This window comes from Chiloscyllium punctatum, chromosome 7 (genome assembly GCF_047496795.1).
Source record: "Chiloscyllium punctatum isolate Juve2018m chromosome 7, sChiPun1.3, whole genome shotgun sequence".
Lineage (NCBI taxonomy): Eukaryota > Metazoa > Chordata > Chondrichthyes > Orectolobiformes > Hemiscylliidae > Chiloscyllium > Chiloscyllium punctatum.
In genome coordinates this window covers 80,780,514-80,803,461 of record NC_092745.1, presented here as the reverse complement: position 1 = coordinate 80,803,461, position 22,948 = coordinate 80,780,514, and the positions used below count along the sequence as shown (strand labels likewise).

The 22,948-nt window shown below is 38.3% G+C and overlaps 1 protein-coding gene across 1 annotated transcript in view; it reads left to right on the top strand.

Moving 5' to 3' along the window:
- efcab14 (EF-hand calcium binding domain 14) overlaps positions 1-21,235 on the top strand; it is an 84,916-nt gene extending 63,681 nt beyond the window's left edge. Inside the window, exons 9-10 of the mRNA XM_072574174.1 lie at positions 9,313-9,447; positions 18,879-21,235. Coding sequence (XP_072430275.1) covers positions 9,313-9,447; positions 18,879-19,045 — 302 coding nt within the window. The 3' untranslated portion in view covers positions 19,046-21,235. The remainder of the gene's footprint in view (positions 1-9,312; positions 9,448-18,878) is intronic.
- The last annotated feature ends 1,713 nt before the right edge of the window (positions 21,236-22,948 follow it).

Below are 22,948 nucleotides of genomic sequence, written 5' to 3'. Positions count from 1 at the left end.
CTTAAATGATCTACCCTATGTCCTGAGGTCAAAGTCCACTGTATTTGGACTGACCACTTGGGGATGTATCTTATCTACGTCCACCTTGCCACTCACTGAAAAAAATTTAGTAAGTTGCAATGAGGTTACTCTTGTTCTTCAAAACTCTAGAAAATGCAGGTCAAAGTTACTTCAATCTTGTTTGTAAAACAATCCAATCTTGCCACCCCATGGATAAATCCAGTGAACCTCCATTGGATTCCCTCCATGACAATTTTATCCTTTTTACTAGGTAGGGGAGTGAAAACTACAGAACATTCAAGATGAGGTCTCATCAAGGCACTAAACAACTGCAGCAAGGCATCTTTCCTTCTGTACTCAATTCCTCTTGTAGTATAGGCCAACATGCCATGTGCCCTCCAAATTGCTTGATGCACCTGCACACTAGCTTTATGTGATTAATAAGCAGAGATATCCTTTTGTATCCCTTTGGACGCCTGTGCTGCCAATTCCTCAGCATTTGAAAAATATAATACCTTTGATTTTCTTGTCAGATGGAATACAATTTGAATATGTCCTAGCCCATTCACTTAGCCTGTGCAGGTTATCTTGAATGCAGATTTCTCCAGCTTTCTCATTTCCCCTCCCCCCACCTTATCTCAGTCCCAACCCTCAGACTCAGCACCACCTTCTTGACCTGCAATCTTCTTCCCGACCTCTCCGCCCCCATCCCCTCTCCGGCGTATCACCCTCATCTTAACCTCCTTCCACCTATCGCATTCCCAACGCCCCTCCCCCTAGTCCCTCCTCCCTACCTTTTATCTTACCTTGCTTGGCACACCCTCCTCATTCCTGAAGAAGGGCTTATGCCCGAAACGTCGATTCTCCTGCTCCTTTGATGCTACCTGACCTGCTGCGCTTTTCCAGCAACACATTTTTCAGGTTATCTTGAAGCCTCAACCTGTGTTCCCATCCACTTTGGTGCCGTCAGCAAATTTATAAATACTACAATTGACCCCACATCTAAAAAATTTACATAGACTGTGAGTAACTCTGAACCTAGCACTGATTATCACAGCATTCCACTAGTTGAAGCTTGAGAATAATCCATGTATTGTTATTTTCTGCTTTCTGGCTGTTAAACAGTTCTCAATTCAAGCAACTATATTTCCTCCAATCACAAGTATTCTAATTTTATTTACTAACTTGCAGCATGGGACCTTATCAAAAGTCTTCCAAAAGTGTAAATATTACCACATCTACTGTTAGTTCTTTATCAAAGCTAAAGTAATATCCTCAAAATTTATCACATGTTATTTCCCTTTCATTAAGCCACATTAAGTCTGTCTATTTTTACCATTCATTTCTAAATGTCTGGTTCCAGAACATAGAATAGTACAACACAGGAACAGGCCATTCGGCCCACCATGTCTGTGCCAAATATGAAGCTATCACACACTTTATTATAGATGTTACCATACTCCGAACTCTGTCAAACTAAAAGGTCTGCAAATTTCTATTTTGTCCTTTCCTCTTTTAAAAAAATCTGCAGAACTTTGAAAAGTAACTACCAATGTATCCACTATCCTTCTAGCCATATTATTCAATGCACTGAGATGAAGCTTATCTGATCTAGAGGATTTATTAAATTTCAGTCCAGTTAACTTTGAAGTTTAAAAAGTTAAAAGTCAATGCAGTCCTTCCAGATCATTGGACTGTACTATCATTAGAGATGTTGTTTAAACCTGAGGCTTACTGCCTCAGGTGAGGGAGGAGTACTTCTGTAGCATTAAGGACACAAATAACATGAGAAGTAGGAGGGGAGTAGGCCATTTGACTCCTCACGTGTACTTTGCCATTCACCAAGATCACGGCTGAACTGCCTCCTCACTTTTTTCATGTCAGCTCGGCATAACACTCAACTCCCCAATATTTCTAAACAATCGATCTCCTTTTACATACTTTAAGTGATCTAGCCTCTACAGCTCTCTCAAATTCCAGGTATTCACTACCCTCTGAGAGAAAAAAATGCTTTGCATCTCAGTTTAAAACGAGTGGCCCCTTACCTGTAACTGTGTACCCTTGTTTGAGACTTGAGTGCAAACATCTTAGCAGCATCCACCCTATCAAATCTCCTCAGCATCTTACATATTTCAGTAAGATCGCTGCAAATCTTCTAAGCATTAGTGAATAAAGGCCTAACCCCTCTTTTGATTATGTTAACCGTTTCTAAACGTCCTTAATAATGAGCTCTAGCATTTTCCCAACAACAGGTATTAGGGCAATTAACCTATTGCTTCCTCCTTTCCTTTTCCTGTCTCCCTTTCCCTTACAATAGGTTTGTCACATTAATGGATTTCCAATCTGCTGAAATTCAGTGATTTCAGTATTTTATTCACATGCCAGGGACTTCCATGAGTCAACAGAGATGTTTGAATTTATTTTCAAGGATACTTTTAGTACATCACTGTTTTATCTCTTCTTCTCAGAGTCTGAGTTGAGTTCAGAGTAGACATTTGCTTCAGTCTGGTATCCGGCATGTGCATGTGTCCCATTTAGCAGAAATATGTTCAGTTAATTAGCACCTCAATGTGTGCATGTTAACTTGGGAGACAGCACTCCTAGTGAATTTTCTTGCCACCATATATGGAGGATCTTTTTCAGTGCTTTAAGGTGTTTGCTGTAGCTTGTCTTAAGACTGTAAAGCATGTAGGAGTGCATGAATTACTATTGTTGAAAACATTGTTGTTTGTGAACAGTATGGGAAATGCATGTTTGTATCAAATCAGCAGTCCTCTAAAATTGTGTCTTGATGCCATCTGAGCTTACATGTGGAGAGTACAAATTTGGCACTTGGGTGCCGCTGATACTTATGAAACTGTCTCTTAGTAAAAAAATCTTCTCTGAGAGAGAGCCAATTGTGAATAGAGGGTATGGATTCATCCCAAAAAATGGGTCGATGTTGAATGTTAGATTTAGGCAGGTAAATATGGGAAAGAAAAAGTGAATATGTTTAAGACCTGATTTCATAACAACAGGCAGTGAATGAGTAGAATAGTATCTAGTGAGGCAGTAGAAATGGAGAATGTTATCATTTTCTGGAGTATTCACTAGGTTTAGCAGACAAAATACTTTAAAGAATACAACTGCTGAATAAATGGTTCTTCATGGATGTTGGATATATTCAGAGGGGACCCTTTTTAAGGGAATTTGTGTAATGTGCAATTATGGCTTGTAAAGTCTTGTTAATTTTCTAGTGCCTTTCCTGAAATACTTAACAGGACTTTTTTTTTCTTGTCTCCCAGGGAACTGGTATTATTAAGTGATGAGGATTGGTCATCCATACATTTGTACTGCCTAGTATAAGGATGGACAAATGCAGCTATTCAATGTGGGTAAAACAAAAGCCCTATTTAGAATAGAAGAGAATACAATGTCAATTAAGCAATGAGAAAATCGCATACTGATTCCTCCTTGGTATTGACATTAGTTTAAGGAAAGAACATACAATTGACATTCAAAAGAAAAGCTTGTTTGGAAAAGGAACAACTAGGTTAATTAAAGAACCCAGCTGAATCCTTTGTAAAGTGATGTGACCAATTTAAGGTTAAAGGTGTCTATATAACAGGAGTCAGATGACAGAACCTGAGATTATAAGATTGATCTTTAATTAAATTGAGAGCAGGTGATGTTTGAAAATAAGACATGGAACGTTCATAGCTGCTAGGTTTTGAAAGCATGTAGGATTGATTAAGCCATTTATACTGTCAGTGCAGATGGGTTCATTAGGTAGGAATCATCAGTTGCATATAAAAGCAAACATGAATGCTGTTGCGGTGCAGTGGTAGACCCACCTTCCACAGAAGTGTAATAATGTGTTCCCAGGTAGATTTTAAAAATACTTAAAAGCAAATAGACTGAAACAAGCAAAGTGTAATGAATTTGTTAACACTTAGAATAACATGCTGTGTTCCATTCCCTAAAATGATGCTTTGACACATTTTGTTGAGTTGGATGGTGATAGAATACATGTTTTTTTTTCTGTAATTCCCCAAGTTCTTGAATTTAGATGTTCAGTGAGAAAGAGGGAACAAGGTAAACACAAAATCATTCCGTCTACCTTGGTTCATCTATCCAGAATAGAAAGACAATTGGATTTGTTCATCGAAATGTATTCTGAAGGAATGATCTGCTTCTTATGGCTACTTAGATTCAAAATACTGATTGCGTATGGAAAATTTCTTCCACCCATTTTGGGCTAAGCATTTTTGTTCTGGTGTGATGATTTTGCATTTGCAGTCTGAGGAATGGAAAGTTTTTTTAGGAATAGGTTGGATTGTGGTTAAAATATTACAACAACTGTTGCTATTGATTTGAATTTCCTATTGACTAACAGCATAAATGGCAAAAAAATGGTCGAGAGAATAAATTGTCAAACTGAAATCCTCAATTTAACCAGATGCTGATATGCAACTTTGGAAAATTGATCTTGAAATGCGTAATGAGAAAAAGGCAGAAGACACTGAAGTTTAATACAAACTTCAAGTGAACAAATACATTCAAGGCTAAAAGGAAAAGTTGCACAAATAAATAAAAACAGACAGGAAAACAACATTGCAATTAAAACTGATTATTGTTTGAACAACTGAACTAATTCAGTAATTCTGTGCTTTTAGCAATAGCAACTTGTATAGCTTCTTTAACAAGGTGAATCATCCCAAGATACCACAAACAAAATTTGACACTAAACTATGAAGAGGTACTAAGGTGTGTGAGAGAACTGGTCAAAGAGGGAAATTTTAAGGAATGTCTCAAAAAAGAAGGTAGGTAGAGAGGTTTTGGGGAGGAAATTCCAGAGCTCTGAACACACAACTGCTGGTAGTTAAAGGATTAATATTGGGCATGCTCAAAGCTAGAATTGGACGTTTGGGGTTGGGACACTTTGCTTGAAAAGGATGTAACATAGGATCGTAAGAACCAGGAGCAGGAGTAGGTCTTCGAGCCTGCTCTGCCATTCAATAAGATCATGGCTGATCTTTTCGTGGCCTTACCTGCCCTCTCACTATAACCCTTAATTCCTTCACTATTCAAAAAACTATCCATCTCATCAGTGTGGTTAGCTCAATTTACTTTGACAAACCTATCTTGTAAGCTGTAATGAAGGAAGAGTGATTAGATTTTGGAATCCACAAAACAAATAAACAGATCAGGCAACATCTCTATTAAGAGGAAACTAAGTGAATGTTTAAGATCACACTCTTCTCAACATTTGATTTTGGTTTGAAAAATACATGCAAAATTGTTCTTATTTTAATTTACATTTGTGTGCATTGTCCAATTGTAAATTTTCATGTTTCTTTCCTTCCCTCTCTTGTGAGGGTTTAGTCAGTTCACTTGACTTCAGTGACTTGTTTCTGCTAAAGGGTAAGGACTATGGTTGTGGATTTTCTTCACTGATTTTCCTTGAGGTCCATGGTTATGTATTTATGATTACAGTCATATCTTCTATCATGCGATGTGTGACTCCACACTATATAAAAATCACGCAGTAAAAGTAGGACTTAGTGTTGGCAATGCAATTGTGTTAAAGCCAACATACACTTTAAAAGTTTGTTTTCGAACCAGCGTCCTGTATTGGTCAGTCGTGTTACAGCCAATTTGCATTGATGAAACGCATGTTGTAGTAGAACGACCTGTAGATCCATTTGCAGATATAGAATCATATATATGTACAGCATGGAAATAGACCCTTCTATGCCGATCAGCTATCCCAACCTAGTCTAGCCTCACTTGACTCCCCTCCCCCAGCACATATCTCTCTAAAGCCTTCCTATTCATATACCCATCCAGATGTCTTTTTAAATGTTGCAATTGTGCTAGTCTCCACCACTTCCTCTTGCAGTTCATTCCATACATGTACCACCCTCTGCATGGAAATGTTGCCCCATAGATCTCTTTTACATCTTTCCCCTCTCACGCCAAATCTATGCTTTCTAGTTCTGGACTCCCCAACCCCAGGGAAAAGACTTTGTCTTTTTATCCTATCTATGCCCCTCATGATTTTATAAGGTCACCCCTCAGCCTCCGACACTCCAGGTAAAACAGCCCCAGCCTATATAACCTCTCCCTATTGCTCAGATCCTCCAACAGTGGCAGCATCCCTATAAATCTTTACTGAACCCTTTCAAGTTTCACAACATCCTTTTGATAGGAAGGAGACCAGAATTGCATGCAAAATTCCAACAGTGGCTTAACCAATGTCCTATGCAGCCGCAACATGACCTCCCAACACCTGTACTCAATACTCTGACCAATAAAGGCAAGCATTCCATACGCCACCTTCACTATCCTGTCTACCTGCAACTCTACTTTCAAGGATCTATGAACCTGCATTCCAAGGTCTCTTTGTTCAGCAACACTCTCCAGGACTTACCATTAAGTGTATAAGTCCTGCTAAGATTTGCTTTCCCAAAATGCAGCAGCTGGCATTTATCTGAATTAAACTCCATCTGCCACTTCTCGGCCCATCTGATCAAGATCCGGTTGTAATTTGAGGTATCCTTCTTCACTGTCCAATGTGCTTCCAATTTTTGTGTCATCTGCAAACTTACTAAGTATACTTCTTTTGCTCACTTCCAAATCATTTATATAAATGACGAAAAGTAGTGGATCCAGCACCGACCCTTGTGGCACGCCACTGCGCACAGGCCTCCAGTCTGAAAAAACAACCCTCCACCTGAAAAACAACCATCTGTCTTCTACCTTTGAGCCAGTTCTGTGTCCAAGTGGCTAGTTCCCTCTGTATTCCATGAGATCTAACCTTGCTAACCAGTCTCCCCTGGGGAATCTTGTCAGATGCCTGACTGAAGACCATAGAGATCATGTCTACAACTCTGCCTTCATAAATACTCTTTCTTTCTTGTTGAAGAAACTCTATGAAGTTTGTGAGACATGATTTCCCACACAGTCATGTTGACTATCCCTAATCAATCCTTGCCTTTCCAAATACATGTACATCCTGTGCCTCAAGATTCCCTCCAACAACTTGCCCACCACCAATGTCAAGCTCGCCAGTCTATTGTTCCCTGGCTTTTCCTTACCACCTTTCTTAAATAGTAGCATCACGTTAGCCAACCCCCCTAGTCTTCTGGCACCTCACCTGTGACTATAGATGATGCAAATATCTCAGCAAAGGGCCTAGCGATCACCTCCCTAGCTTTCCGCAGAGTTTTAGTATACACCTGATCAGGTCCTGGGAATGTATCCATTTTTATGCATTTCAAGACATCCAGCACTTCCTCCTTTGTAATATGGACATTTTTCGAGATGTCACCATCTATTTCCCTACGTTCTCTCTATACTTTGATAGTAAAATAAAACCTGATTTTCAGAATACTAGAACCTAATTCAGATGTAAAAGGAGAAATATTTTTCATGCAAACTAGATTCAATTAAAATGCTAAATTATCTTTTCTTTAGCGTCAGAATATCCAGTTGCAATTTTACTGACAGTTGATCAGGATAACAAGATTACACAACATTTATGTGCAGCTTTATGGTTATGATTGAAACTCCAAAAGAGAAACATTATAAATACTTAGAGGTACAAACCTAAAACTTTCCTCTGAAGTCTCTGGAAACATTATACTGCAGGGACCATTTCATCACAAGATGAAAGCAACACAATAGATGTGTTAAGCACAGACTTACAATAAGGTGTCAAATAGGGAACTCCTAGTAATAAAAATTTGTGAAATCAGAGGCCAGGCAACATAATAGATTGCAAAGATGGTTTAAAAAACCACAGTGGAAGCTAAGAGAAAGGCAGAAAGTAGGAATTGATGTATCTCAAGGAGCTTTATTTGGATCATCATTGCTGACCATCATAAATGGCCTCACGTACATTGTCCAGCTTTGTTACTCAAACTGGATTGATGGGGGGGCAGATGGCAGCAGTTTCCAAAGCACAACATGCAAAGAGTAGGATCAATTGCAACTGAAGTTCAAATATGAGGGATATCTTATTTTGTTAGGAAAAACAAGGCAACGATGTATAAGTAATGATATGGAATAGATGAGTAACAAGATCGGGAAATTGAGTCCTTTGAAGCCGGTAACAATGGAAAAGAGAGATTTCCAAGTAACTGATGAGTATTTATTTTCTTATGGCTTGGAAACTTAAGATTCTAAAGTAGACAAAACCATATATAACTTTTTGATTTACATTTCTATGTTGTATTAAGAAGGGAAGAAAGCGTAGTTTTAATTTATTTTATATTTTGTATTCTGGTGCTGATGCTGGATTTCTGGGCTATATGTGTATTTATTGAAGTCTTTGTTTTAAAAAAAACTTTAGTTATTCTGTACTTCAGAAACCCAGGAGAAAGGGGGGGAAAAAAGTCTGTGTTGCTCTAACAAGGCACCCTATGACACAAAAGCAAAAGCTCCTCTTTTTAGAAAGTAAAACATAACCATCCAGAAGGTTGGTGAGTGGGAGGAATTTTTTTTCAGTATCATTCAGCGACAAGAACCCTGTACCAGCTGCAATGCAGTTCTACAGTCTCCAAAATCTCAAGGAAGGAGAAAAATAATCCTGAATGGCTTAATGTTAGCAAGTGAAAAAAATCCAGGAACACAGGACTGCGTGGAAGAGGAGTTTTAGGAATCCACATCACAAAATGAGTGAGCTGTGTTAGTGGCCTAAGGGTTACGGGATGGTACATTGACCAAAGGACTCACATTGAGTAAATGCAGAATTTTGCTAGTGTGGAACCAAAGTGCAGCTTTACCCACTGAACATGGAGCCTTAAAGTGAAACAGGGTGATGTTGATGTTAAGATGCTTAAATCTATATTTTTATCAGACTGTATTCAAAGTGCTTTTATATAGTGCAAAAGAATTCATGTATCGTGAATGTCCTTTTATTGGATTATGTTGGCACTCGAATATGTTCTGTTCTGAGCACCGTGATAAACAAATAGACCATGAGTTTTATCTTTTCTTTGGAGCCAAGTTTCACTCTGGAAATTGAATTGTCCAGTGTTACCAACATCTGGTCCTTAAGAGTTTGAGGAATTTCTTCACACAGCATGGTGAGGCAAAGAATTGCGAAAACAAATTTAGGGAAGATTTGATGCATACACAAGGGAGGAAGAGTGTAGAGAGATATAAAGGCAGGATGAGTAGAGGTCATTTAGATTGAGTTATAAGTACTCATGGATCAGGTGAGTAGAATGGCCCGTTTCCATGCTGTAGACTGTAACTTGTCCCTGCAGGTCTGAAGACTTGAGTTACAAAAAAAGAACTGTTTGTAATGCTGCTTTTGTTCTACAGGTAATACAAGTTCAGTTACCACAATGAAACCTGTATTGTCTTCCACACTTCCAGTAAAAGCAGGACCTAAAAAAAACAGTAAAAGGAATGTCAAATTAAAACATCTTTCTTCACCTGGAATTAGCAATTTGAAAGGTGAGTTGTATATCATTCTTACTTGATATCGAGCTGTGATATTTGATGTAAGTTTTATGTCAATTTAAATGCATATTTAGAGGTATCAGTTGATGTGATGATCATACAGAATCAATGATCTCTAGAGCTGTTTGCCAAAGTGTTTGCATATTGTCTACATAATGATTCAATTCACCCAGATACAGGACAATATTTAAATTATGTTAATCTACCAATCTGTTGATTATTGTAGAATTTGAAATAGAATTCCTACAGTTTGGAAACCGGTCCCTCAGCCCAACAAGTCCACACTGCACCTTCGAAGAGTATCCCAACCATACCCATTACCCTATATGTCCCCTGACTAATGCACCTAACCTACACACTGCTGAACACTATGGGGCAATTTAGCATGGCCAATTCACCTAATCTGCACATCTTTGGACTGTGGGAGGAAACCCACACAGACACTGGGAGAATGTGCAAACTCCACACAGGGGCCCAAGGCTGGAATCAAATGCAAGTCCTTGGTGCTGAGGCAGCAGTGCTAACCAGTGAGCCACCGTGCCGTCCAGTTGTAAACTTTGCTTTTCTTACTAGTGAGAGTGCCTACTTAAATGCCTTTTAAATGTTGCAATTGTACCAGCCTCCCCCACTTCTTCTGGCATCTCATTCCATACACGTGCCACTTTCTGCGTGGAAAAGTTGCCCCTTAGGTCTCTTTTATATCTTTCCCCTCTCAACCTAAACCTATGCTGTCTAGTTCTGGACTCCCCCACCCTAGGGAAAAAGACTTTGTCTATTTATCCTATCCATGCCTCATAATTTTGTAAACCTCTATAACGTTACTCCTCAGCCTCCGACGCTCCAGGAAAAACAGCCCCAGGCTGTTCAGCCTCTCCCTATAGCTCAAATCCTCCAAAGCGGGCAACATCCTTGTAAATCTTCGAAGGGTCTATTTCTATGCTGTACATTTCTATAAGTCTATATGAATTATGATAGAATTGCTTTACCCTGATTCAGTCCTAAAGCAAGTGGGTCATTGGTCTGTTTCTGTGCCTTGCTTTCTGATTCTGAGGTATCAGTAGGAAACAATACTTAGGAAAACCAAAAAGGGAAATTCTAGTTTCCTACCTTATTTTCCCCCCCTTTTCTATCCCATAATATTCCTTTAGTAGCATTTCCTCCTCTTCTTCCCCCCCCCCCCCGACTACTGTTCTTTCGAGTGCAGTTGAATTTTTGTTGAAAAAGATATTGATGATTGAGGGCAGTCAGCATGAATTTAAGGAAAGGGGTGTGTGACTTTTTTTGTGGAAGAAACAAAGAGATTTATGAATGTAGAAAGCTTGAGGTCTGCAAGGATGTTAGAATATTCTTGACAAGATCCGCTACAGACTGGTCAGGAAAGTTAAGCCTGTGAGAACCAAAGGTATATGGTAAAATGAGTGCAAAATTGGTTGGTTGTGGCTAAAAAAACTGTAACCGGGACTTCTGCTGAACTCTGTTCTTGGTCTCTTTTTCATGCCTTATACAATGATTTAGAATAAACTGTGATGGGGTGAACAACCTATTAATTTAAAAGCACAGTATAAATATATTCCAAGGTACTTTACTGTACTACAAAAGATGCAACTTGAGGAGATGGTCCAAAGTCTCTTGAAAGAGGTAAGTTTTAAGGAATCACTGTGAGAGAAACTTGTGACAGTTCTCTGTGGGAATTCTAGAATTTTAAGGTCTAGGCAGCTGAAGACAACCACTCATGGTAGAGCAATTGCAATAGAGATGCTCGAGAGGTCAAAATTGGAGAAGCATAGGTATTTCCAAGAGGTGTGGGCAGCATATTTCACAGAGGTAAAAGGTGATGGAGGGTCTTAAAAGGACAGATGAGACTTTTGAAAATCAAGGTGCTGCTTGATCAAGAGCTGGTGAAGATTAGGAAATAGAGATTTTTAGGTCATAAACTTAGAAGCCAACAAGAATAGAGTGTTACCTGCATTTTTCTAAATGCCCTTGATGAGTCAAATGGCTTCCAGCTGTGCCATGATGATTTTGAGATTGTAGTTGATGGTGAGATCGATATAAAATTGTCAGTGGTTTGGTCAGATGAACAGAAAATTGATAAATGGATTTCAAATCAAAGAAGGATATGTTAGAGATGAAAGATAAAGGAATGCACAATAAATATAAGGTACCGACAAATATAGAAATACAGGGGGACCTTGCTATGTGTTTATAGATTCCTGAATGTAACACAACAAGGGAAGTTTATTACTTTCCAGGCAGCCAGATAATTTAGCTTTCAACCAAACGTTACATTGTTACCTTATTGAGAACACTTGGTGCTGTCAAGTAGCTCTACCAACCTTTGACTGTCTTAAAGGTACAGTACGCTCCACATCTTAACACTGGGCACCTCCCATTTATAAACCTCAATTGAATAAATCTCCAGAAGAAATTAAACATAGATTATAGAATCTTGCCTCATGTGAAATTCTCCATTCCTGTGACATCCTTGTTAATTTACTCTGACCTTTTTACTCTGTTCTCACAGTCTTGCTGCAATGTGCAATCAGAACTAAACACTGCATGAATGGGTAGTGATAAATATGTCAAAATTCTGCCATATTTTGATGAGAAAGACGTTGAAGCCTTCTTTATTTCATTTGAAAAAATGGCTAGGCAAATGGAGTGGTCCAAGGATTTATGGGTAATGCTAGTTCAGATTAAACTGGTAGGCTGAGCTAGTGAGGTATTTGCTGCGCTGTCAGATGAGGTGTCAAGAGATTATCAAGGGGTTAAACAGGCTATTTTAAGTGCTTATGAATTGGTACCGGAAGCATATCGACAGCGGTTTAGAAACACAAAGAAGGAACTAGGTCAGGTTTACGTTGAGTTTGAAAGAATTAAACATAGTCATTTTGATCGAAGGGTGCATGCTTTGAAAATAGGGCATTTGAGGCTCGAAGAGAGATTATTCTGCTGGAGGAGTTTAAAAACTCACTTCCAGAAATGGTAAGATGTGGAGGAAGAGAAAATTCAGGAAGTGAGAAGGGCAGCAGAATTAGCAGGCAAGTACATCTTGTTGCATAAGACAAGCTTCCGACCAAAATTTCGTCCTGTGAGGGATAGAAGTTGAGAGAAAGGGAGATCCTACACTACGAAACCAGGAGTCGAGCACACTGGTAAGATTTTTATCACAGGTTACAGAAGCCCAAGAGGGTGGACAGGAGGAGAAATGCCTCAGGTGTTTTCACTGTAATAGCGTGGGACATCGAAAATTACAGTGCTGGTGATTTCAGAAGGGCACTGGGAAAAGGTGTTTTCACTGCCAGAAAGTGGGACACATAAAGTCATAGTGCTGGTTGTTAAAGAAAGGTGCTGTAGGAAAAGATGTAAAAGAAGCTAAGCCAGTGGCATTAGTGAAGGTAGTAGAGGAGACCCGAACAAGAGCTGAGGAACTACAGGAGAGTGCACTGCCTAGGCAGGGGCTGGGTATGGGGTTAGCACCTGATCTCTACAAAGAATTTGCCTCTTTGGGTAAAGTTTACTTGGAAAGAACAGGGGGAGAAGGGCAAGAAGCTATAATTTTAAGAGATACAGGATCTAACCAATTGCTGATAGTAAGAGATTAGCGAACATGAAGTCTTTCTCATATGTTACTGAGAGTGTAGCAATTTGCGGGATAAATGGACAGAAATTTAGCATTCCTGTATGCAAGATCAGGTTGGAGTGCCAATTTAAGACTGGGGGAGTTACATGGGAGTGATTGACAAAGTGTCAGTTCCAGGAATTCAGTTTGTCGTTGGGAACGATTTGGCAGGATCCAAGGTGGAAGTGATACCCCTTATTTTGGAGAAAACCAAGGAAGACCAAGAAACTGAAGAGTTAAACAGAAATATCCTGGTATTTTCCCCAGACTGTATGGTAACCAGGTCCCACTATCATAAGTCACAGCACTAAGCAAAAAGTAAAGAAAAAGATGAAGGAGTTGAGGTTCAATTAGCAGATACCCTGTTTGAGATAATGGTGAAGAAAAAATCCTGAACAAGCAGAGGGTCAGCCAGAAGTGCTTAGTCCTGAAAGGCTAAGGGACTTGCAACAGCCAGACAAGACAATAAAATATATATATGTGGATGCATACTCTGAAACGGAGGCAGCAATTACTCTGGAGGATTATTATCTGAAAGGTAAAATCCTAAGACTGAAATGGAGACCACAGCAGGTTAGTACAGAGGAGAAATGGGCCCAAGTGCACCAGACTGTGTTGCCGGTAGCATGCATACAGGAAGTGTTACGGGTAGCACCTGTAGGAGGTCGCTTAGGGGTACAAAAGACTCAGGCTAAGGTACAAAAACATTTTTATTGGCCTGGAATGCACAGGGATGTGGTTAACTTTTGCCATCTGTGTCATACATGCCAAATGATAGGTAAGCCACAGGTGGAATTAAAACCAGCACCTTTGTTGCCGATTCCTGCATTTGAAGACCCTTTCATGCGGGTTATAATTGAGAACTAAAAGTGGGAGCTAGTACTTGGTAACCATAATGGATGTGTCTACCAAATTTTCGGAGGCAATTCCATTACGGAGTATCAAGGCAAAAAGGGTGGTAAGAGAGGTTAGTAACTTTCTTCACATGGTATGGGCTACCGAGAGGGATTCAGTCGGATCAAGGGTCAAATTTTAGTGATAGGCTGTTTTAAGGAGGTTATGGATAGCTTAGGTATATAGCACTTTAAATCCAGTGTTTATCATCTTGAATCCCAGGGAGCTTTAGAAAGGTGACATCAGACCTTGAAGATCATGTTGAGAGTATACTGTCAGGCCTACCTGAATGACTGGGGTAAAGATATCCCATTCGTGTTGTTTGCCATTAGCGATGCCCCAAATAAATCAACTCTGTTCACTCCCGTTGAGTTAATATTCGGTCATTAAGTGAGAAGCCCTTTGAAATTAATTAAAGAAAAATTGACAGTCAGAGATCTCACATTTAGGATTATATATTGGAGATGAAAGAGAGATTAAATTGAATAGTTGAGTTAGCAAAACAGACCTAAAGGGGGCACAATGTAGAATGAAGGAGGTGGCAGATAAAAGCTCTGACAATCGATGTTTCCCCGAGGGATACCGTGTTAGTACTGTTACCAGTGATAGTAAATCCCTTTAAAGCCAGGTTTAGTGATCCCTATCAAATTGAGAAAAAGCTGAGTCAGATGAACTAATTTGTAAAGATGCCAGATTTTGGCAGGTGGGGGGGAGGTATCGGGTATGTCATGTGAACATGTTGAAACCATATTATACTAGAGAGAAAGAACAGGAGAAACAGGATTTTGATGTGCCTCAAAATAGATTTTAAAATGAAGAAGTCCTTGAGCAGTGGGATAGGTTAGTAAGCTATCTGTCTCAGGAGCATAGAATGCAATTGAAAGATTTGTTACTGCAGTATAAGGACATATATAAGAATCAGATAGGGAGGACTAATGCAATTGTACATGAAGTAGACGGAAGGATTACTGCTCCAATAAAACAACACCCCCATCGGCTTAATCCTTTCAAAACCAGACAGGTCCAGATGGAGGTGGAAGTCATGTTCGACAAGGACATCATCGAACCAAGCCAGAGCGAGTGGAATTCGCCGATTACCTTAGTTCCCAAACCGGGTGGGACTCAACAATTCTGCGTGGATTATCGGAATGTCAACGCATCACAAAATCTGATTCATATCCAATTCCTAGATTGGAGGACTGTATCAAGAAAGTTGGACAAGCCAGTTACATCACCAAGTTAGACTTAATGTGTGGTTACTGCCAGATACCTTTATCAGAAACGGCGAAAGAGATTTCTGCATTTGTAATCCCAGTTGGGTTATATCAGTTTAAAGTGATGCCCTTTGGAATCCCCACGTTCCAGAGTCATGAACAGAGTTGTGGCTGGGTTAATAAACTGTGCAGTCTATTTGGGCGATGTAGTGATCTTTAAGTCCTAGTACAGTTGGCAGAGCACTTTGAATGACTACAAGAAGCAAAATTGGTGATAAGCTTAAATAAAACTGAATTCGCGAAAGCAGAGGTGACGTTCTTGGGACATAACATCGGTCATGGAAGGTTGACCTCACGGAATACAAAGACAAAGGCATCGAGGAATTTCCACGACCAACCTCTAAGAAAGAGGTGCTTCAATTCTTGGGACTCAGTGGATTCTATCGGAAGTTTGTTCCAAACTTCTACAGTGTAGTGGCACCGTTAACTGATTTGTTGAAGAAGAACACACCGTTTCGGTGGACAGAACAATGCCAGAAGGCATTCGACCATTTGAATGCCATATTAATCACCAAACCAGTTTTAGCTGCACCAAATGTTTCAAAACCTTTTAAAGTCGCCATTGATGCTAAGTGACATAGGAGTTGGAGGTGTACTCCTACAGGAAGATGTGGATGGGATTGAACTGCCAGTCAGTTATGTTTTGAAGAAGATCAGCATCCACCAGAGGAAAAACTCTACAATTGAAAAGGAACTATTGAGTTTGGTACTGACCTTGCAACCTTTTAATGTGTTGGAGACAATTGTGTGCGCTGATTACAGTCTGCTTACACTCTTAGAACACTTTAAAGAAAAGAATGAGACTATTTTGTTGGTGTCTAATGTTACAGACTTGTAATATAAAAATCATATATGTTGCGGGTCGAAAGAATGTAATCGCAGATGCATCATCGTGGATTTACCTGAAAGTTAAGATGCGATTTAGTCTTTATTTAATGTTTTATATCTATGCACGTCTATGGAAAGAAGTAACGGTGCACATATATTAAAGTTATCTGTATGTTGGGTAATGTGCTTAAAAAGTAGAGAAAAAATGAAGCCACCTTTTCATTATGATGGTTCATTTTTTTCTTAAGGGGGGAAGTGTTATGAAGATGCACCTTTAAGAGAGTTAAAAGCTGGTAGAGTTACTTGACAGTACCGAATGTTCTCAATAAGATAACAATGTACCACTTGGTTGAAAGCTAAATTATCTGGTTGCCTGTAAACGACAAAGCCAGTTTCGGCCAATCAGTTTAAATTGTACCCTGAAAAATACTAAACTCCAATTCAGTTTGAATTTAGTATATTGACAATCTTAAAAGCCAATGATGCATTCCAATGCTTTAGGGGTATAAGACCGGAAAAAATTAAACAGTTGAGGGGAGAACTGCCCAGCTACCAGCATACAAAAAGACTGACTGAAAAATAGCTCTCTTAAAAGTACCTTTATCGATCAGTAACCTGTGAAGCAGAATCCCTAAGAAGAAAAGAGACAGTTTGAAACAGAAAAACCGAAAGTTGCCTGGTTTTGAGATAAGTTTTGTTTTGTAAATCTTAATTGGAAGTTTTATCGGACTAGTATTGTGGAAGAGGAAGGTAAATAAAAGGTTAGAGGATGGAGTTATAAATAGTTAGTTAATTATTCTCTGTTATACTTTAAGAAATAAAGTTGTTAATTTTTACTTGGCCTCTTGAATTTTCACAGATTACTGCTTGGGATAAATCTTTTCTGTGTTGCTGGTTTTAAATTAAGCTGGAGAGTTCACACTGTGTCATAACACCAGACAGGATGGGTAGGAGGAACCTATTTCTATTTTTGGAGAGGTCAGGAACTAGAGACATAATTGTAAATTAATTAGCAGAGGAATCAGTGAAGAATTGAGAAACATTTTCATGCGCAAGAATGGTGGGTGTCTGGAACTGGCTGCATAAAAGAAAGGAGCTATTAATGCATTTCTTAAACTGATTGGATAGGCACTTAAAATATTGTCACCTGCAGGGCTATGGACCAAGATCTAGAAGGTGAAATCAGCAAAATAGCTCTTTGTTTTGACTGACATTAATGATCGATCAAAATCTCCACCTCTGCCACAAATTGTTAATTTCAGATTTGTTCTGCTGGCCTTTTTGTCTTTCGTTTTAAAAATGATTCTTAAATCCCTATTGTGGGTGCAGATGTTTGCTCAGACAGATTAGTGTAAAGAAGAAGAATGACTAAACAATTGGGTTACAAATGTGTCCAAATGATCAATATTGAAATTGGAAAATTGAATGCTTTACCACCTTTTTTGCACCATGTGCTACTATTAAACCTCTCCAGGCTAAGAACAATGCAGGTTAGGTTTTAAAAATTACCTCTGTGTAGAGTTTGCACATTCTCTCCGTGTCGGCGTGGATTTACTCTGGGTGCTCTGGTTTCCTCCCACAATACAAAGATGTGCTGGTCAGGTGAATTGGTCATGCTAAATTGCCCATAGTGTTAGGTGCATTAGTCAGGGGTAAATATAGGGTAGGGGAATGGGTCTGGGTGGGTTACTCTTTTTGGAGGGTTGGTGTGGGCCGAAGGGCCTGTTTCCATACTGTAGGGAATCTAATCTAACTCGTCACCTGACTCTGCCCCTGTGCCAACTCAGCTGCCGAAAGTCTCATTTAATGCCTTTTGTTAACTTTAGACTTAACTGATCAAGGCAGTTTAAGCCAGCCTTCAACATTATACCCTCCATAAGCTTGAGGTCATCCATAACTCTGCCCACTTGCATCAGGCTCCAGTTGTCCATCATCCTTGTGTTCACTGACCTATATTTGTTCCAAAAAAGCAATGCTTCATTTAAATCATCACTGTTGTTTTCAAATCCCTTCATCGCCTCTCACATCCCCATCATATCCATTTTAACTTCACAACTGCATAATTTATGCAGTTCTATTTCCCATGTCTTAAACATCCCCAATTTTACTTGCCCCAACATTGGTTACTGTGACTTCAACTAAGAAGACCCTAAACTCAGTTATTTTCTCCTCAAACCTTTCCCATTCTCTGCCTGTCTTTCTTTAAGAAAGCCTACCTTTTTGACCAAGTTGTTGTTCATCTAACCTATTTATCTTTTATGGCTTGATGTCACATTTTACTTTATACCACTCCTGTTTTGGAGCCTTTTCATAGATATAGGAGCAGAAATAGGCCATTTGGCCAATCAAGTCTGCTCCACCCTTCGATCATGGCTGATACGCTCCTCATCCCCACTTTTCTGCCCTCTCTCCATATTGCTTTAACCAATTTTTATTGTGCAAAAGTTGCTACATAATTGTGTGAGGGAGTTCCACCTGTCAATAACTAACAGTTTCTGAGACCATGAGATTCTTTTCAGCTGGGTGCACAATTCTTCCATGTAAAGACTTGTCGAAGTATAGTGAGTTTGGATGTGAATTAAGATCATCAATTGTGTAAGGACCCTTCTGTTTATAGAATGGATTAGTTGAAACCATACAGTTTACCAGCACATAACCCTATGTTGCCTATGGTCTGTATGCCTTCAAACTAAGCTTTCTCTAATAGTTTGATGTTGTGGTGAAAGACCTTTTTAAAGTGCCTTTGTATTGCTGTTTAAGAAATCTTGTGTCTTTCCATTTCATAGTCTTTTTTTTAACTCTTGCAGCTCTACAAGATCTCTTCCTTAAATCTAATGATGGCCAACTCTCTTATCAAGATCTCTACAATTTATTTGGGATCCAAACCCCTAAACCTGAAGAACTTCAGCAGTTTGATTCGAATAAAGATGGAAGATTTTCTCAAACAGAACTCATTAATGCATTTACTCCATAAGGGGACAAGGGTTGGAGAATATCAAATCTATTTGGACTGATGGAGTTTTTTTAAAACTGAAGTACTGACTTCTAATTGCTACAATTGCACCTTTTAAACAGTATTTCACTATTGTGCAAAATTTCCTTGTATCCCAATAGAATAGAAATTCCTAACATGTTAGCTTTGGGCTTTCCCCACTTTTTTTTATGAATCATTCTACAATATCCTACTTGAGTAAGTAATAAAACATCAAAGTGAAGTAGCTAATCAAACTCATTGGAGGTTCATAAACTAGTACAATACAGGTTTTCATTAATTTGATCAAGACAAAAGTGAATTTGTTTTTGTACTTTTGAGCCTTTAATTGGTGCTGAAGGAAGGAGGTGAAAGAGATTTCCTTTGTGAACTCAAATTTCATGTATATGGTAATCACCTCTGTCCCGTCAACACATTAATCTAGAAGTTTCAGAAACTTTCATTATTCTCAGTGGAGAATGCAAAACCATTTTAATCACCCTTGACAAACATTTAGTGTGTACATCTGACTAGTTGAAGGCAAAATGTTGGAGAGATTTATGACTACTGTTATTTTAGGATTGCCCTTTGCTAAACTCTTGCAGGACATGATCAGCTCTGAATTTGAGAGGTTCAACAACTTGGGTACTGTATATATAATGCAGTAAATAGAGCCACTTTTGTGCAGGTAAATAAGACTGCTTTCATGTTGCTTCTGTGCTGTGTACACGCTAGTGGATCCCACTGTGTGGAATGTAAACAGCTGACATCAATCACCAAAGTAAGTTTGATTTTACTAATGCTGGCTACCACAAAGACCCACTTCTTTAAAATAATGCTGGACAAAACACCATCAATATGGGAGTGCTGCACTGGCATGCTTCAAAGAGAACAAGATTTTAAGATTTTTTTTCTATGGAGCATGTTGCAAATTTTGTTCTCTTGGTGTCATGCAAGCTATTCTTTCATTTATTTAAGAACTGAGTTTCCCCTCAGATTTGTCACTCAGTCACTTTAGTTCACTCTGAAAAAGAGTTTGTGTATTGACCTTTTAAGCAACTGGAGCAGACAGTGTCATTGGTTGTTGAGTGCAAAACTAACCTGCAAGTTTAATTGTTTACAGCACTGTAGTTTTCTTAAGATCAGTACATAAAGTGTGGAACCGTATAACGTTGATTTTTTTTTGACTTGAATAATTTTGACATTTTGTTTCCGAATAGTGGCATAAAATAATTGCGTAATATACCTATAAAAGCAGTTTGCTGCCGAGGTATTTCTAATATGTGAAGCTTTAAATAAATAAGCATTAAAAGCAGCATCCATGTCTCTAGCACATGCTTGGCAATAATACTGGGCTCGGATTGAGAGTCTATCTGGTATTGACTTTGGATTCCAGTCCATCATAATGTTCTGAATGATCTGCCCAAATTCTGTGAATCCCACAGGGTCAGAATTTAAATGAGGAAGAAAGTTTAACAGCAAATACAAAATGTTGGATTTGTAATTATATTGTCTTTTTTTGACACCAGCGTCATATGGAATCATAGTATTTTGTGGATAAATATTTTTGTTTGGCAAAATTTTAACAAAATTGACTTCAAGTCCATAGATCTAGTCAAAAATAACCTCTTTAATTATACTAGCAATAAGAGATTGACCTTTCTGGTATTTTTGTATTTCGTAGTGATAAGTTTCATTCAGTTTTGCAGAGATATTTGCAGAAAGGTTGATTGAATTTTCTGATCCAGGCACAGGAAGAAAAATAATTCTGGTTGTTTGCACTGTTGGCTGGTGGATAATTTTTATATATGCGCATATCTATATATATATATGTGTGTGTGTATATATATATATATATATATATATATATAGTGATTAAAAACTAAAGCTGAACACTGGACAAGTGTCCTAAATAAAGGAACTGCTTTGCTGCAGGGACATTTTTGATACTGTCATAAAAATGGTAGGTCATAAATGTCTTAAAATAATTCTTATAAATAGTCATTTTAAATTTCGCCTTTGTTGATACAATGCACTAAAATGTATTTTGAGAAGCTGTTTCTGTAATAAAGTGGTTAGTTACATAGTATTAAAGTAACAGCCATTGTTTTAATTACTTGTGTTTTGCATGTTTCGTATCATGTAATGATCAAGATATTTATAATTTATCAAACAATAAAGACCATATTCTGATTTGGTTTATTTTTTTTCTATATTAGATTAGATTAGATTAGATTAGATTACTTACAGTGTGGAAACAGGCCCTTCGGCCCAACAAGTCCACACCGCCCCGCCGAAGCGTAACCCACCCATACCCCTACATCTACATCTACATCTACCCCTTACCTAACACTACGGGCAATTTAGCATGGCCAATTCACCTGACCTGCACATCTTTGGACTGTGGGAGGAAACCGGAGCACCCAGAGGAAACCCACGCAGACACGGGGAGAACGTGCAAACTCCACACAGTCAGTCGCCTGAGGTGGGAATTGAACCCGGGTCTCTGGCGCTGTATATGTGGTAAATTTTTCATTAATTCAATATAAATGGAAAGAAGTGTAGGTGTGAATCAATATTAATGGGGTATTTACATGATCAGTGACAATAGCTACTGGAAGTACAAAAGTAATTTTATTATAGTATCTAATTTCAAATAGCAAAGTAATGCTCTAGCCCAATTGAGCATTACTGGACCAAATAATTTCCACATCAATAGAACATTATGCAAACTCTTACTCATTCTGCATTATCTACTCATATTGCATTATCTGTTTAAAAAAAACACTATTTATTTTAAAACATAGTGTGGTTGATTAAAGATTAGCTATACTTAAAATAAAGCTCTGCCTCTTTCTGTTGTTTTAAAATAATTGATGTTGCTCATTTAATCATAAATTAAAAGTCAGAATAAGGCTAATGCATCTCTGGTTGAAATCCATTCTTGTTGTAGATGATGTTCTGGTTATATAGAAACTATATATTCCAATCAAACCTTCCCTAAAACCAATCTTTCTTGAGGAGCTCCATGACATTAGTAGCTTGAATAATGGGCAGTTCTATATCAGGTTTTAGCAATGTTCCCATTAATTGTATATTTTTGAGTGATCCCAGATATTAACCAGCCTTGATGTTTTCCTCCAGGATTTATCCATCAAATAGGTAACAGGCCAAACAAGCTTCTTTCTAATTTGATTCATGGCATTCAACCAAGTTTACTAAGTAACCAAGTAATGGGAGCCTTTTTTTTTCCTATTGTCTATGGTTGTAGATTTACATTAGTCTGATGAGTTGTAGTTTGGAATCTGAATTTTCTTAGACTCAAATATTTAACGTTTCTGAAAACATTGTTAATTTGTAATTTTTTATTCAAAATATATACTGGAGTACTTGTGTTACAAATGGGTTCTGAGTGAATAAGCTGGTTTGAAGACTAGGGACTTTACTTAACCTGCTTCAACTTCAATAATAGTTTTCTTTTTGTATTCAACATTGATCATATGAATAATTCTGTTTCCTTGATTGAGTGTTCAGAGATGAACGTTAACGGAATGCAACTGAATATAATCATTTAAAGCTGTGATGACTACAGTGCAAAGTTTGAGAGTTATTTTTTGGATCTTTGTATAGCAATCAAAAGTAAAGCCCTGTAATTTCAAAATCCCACCCTTTCAGAAATTTAGGAATAGGAGCAGGCCATTCATGATTATGGCTGATCAAACGGTTCAATGCTTTTTACTCACACAATCCCCACAACCCTTGACGTCACTGGTAATAAAAAAATTTATCAACTTTGTGTACTCAAAAAAAGAGCTTCCACAACCATCTAGAGTAGAGAATTCAAAAGGTTGTCTACGCTTTTGAATAATTTTTGCTCATTTCAGTCCTAAAGGCATCTACCTCATT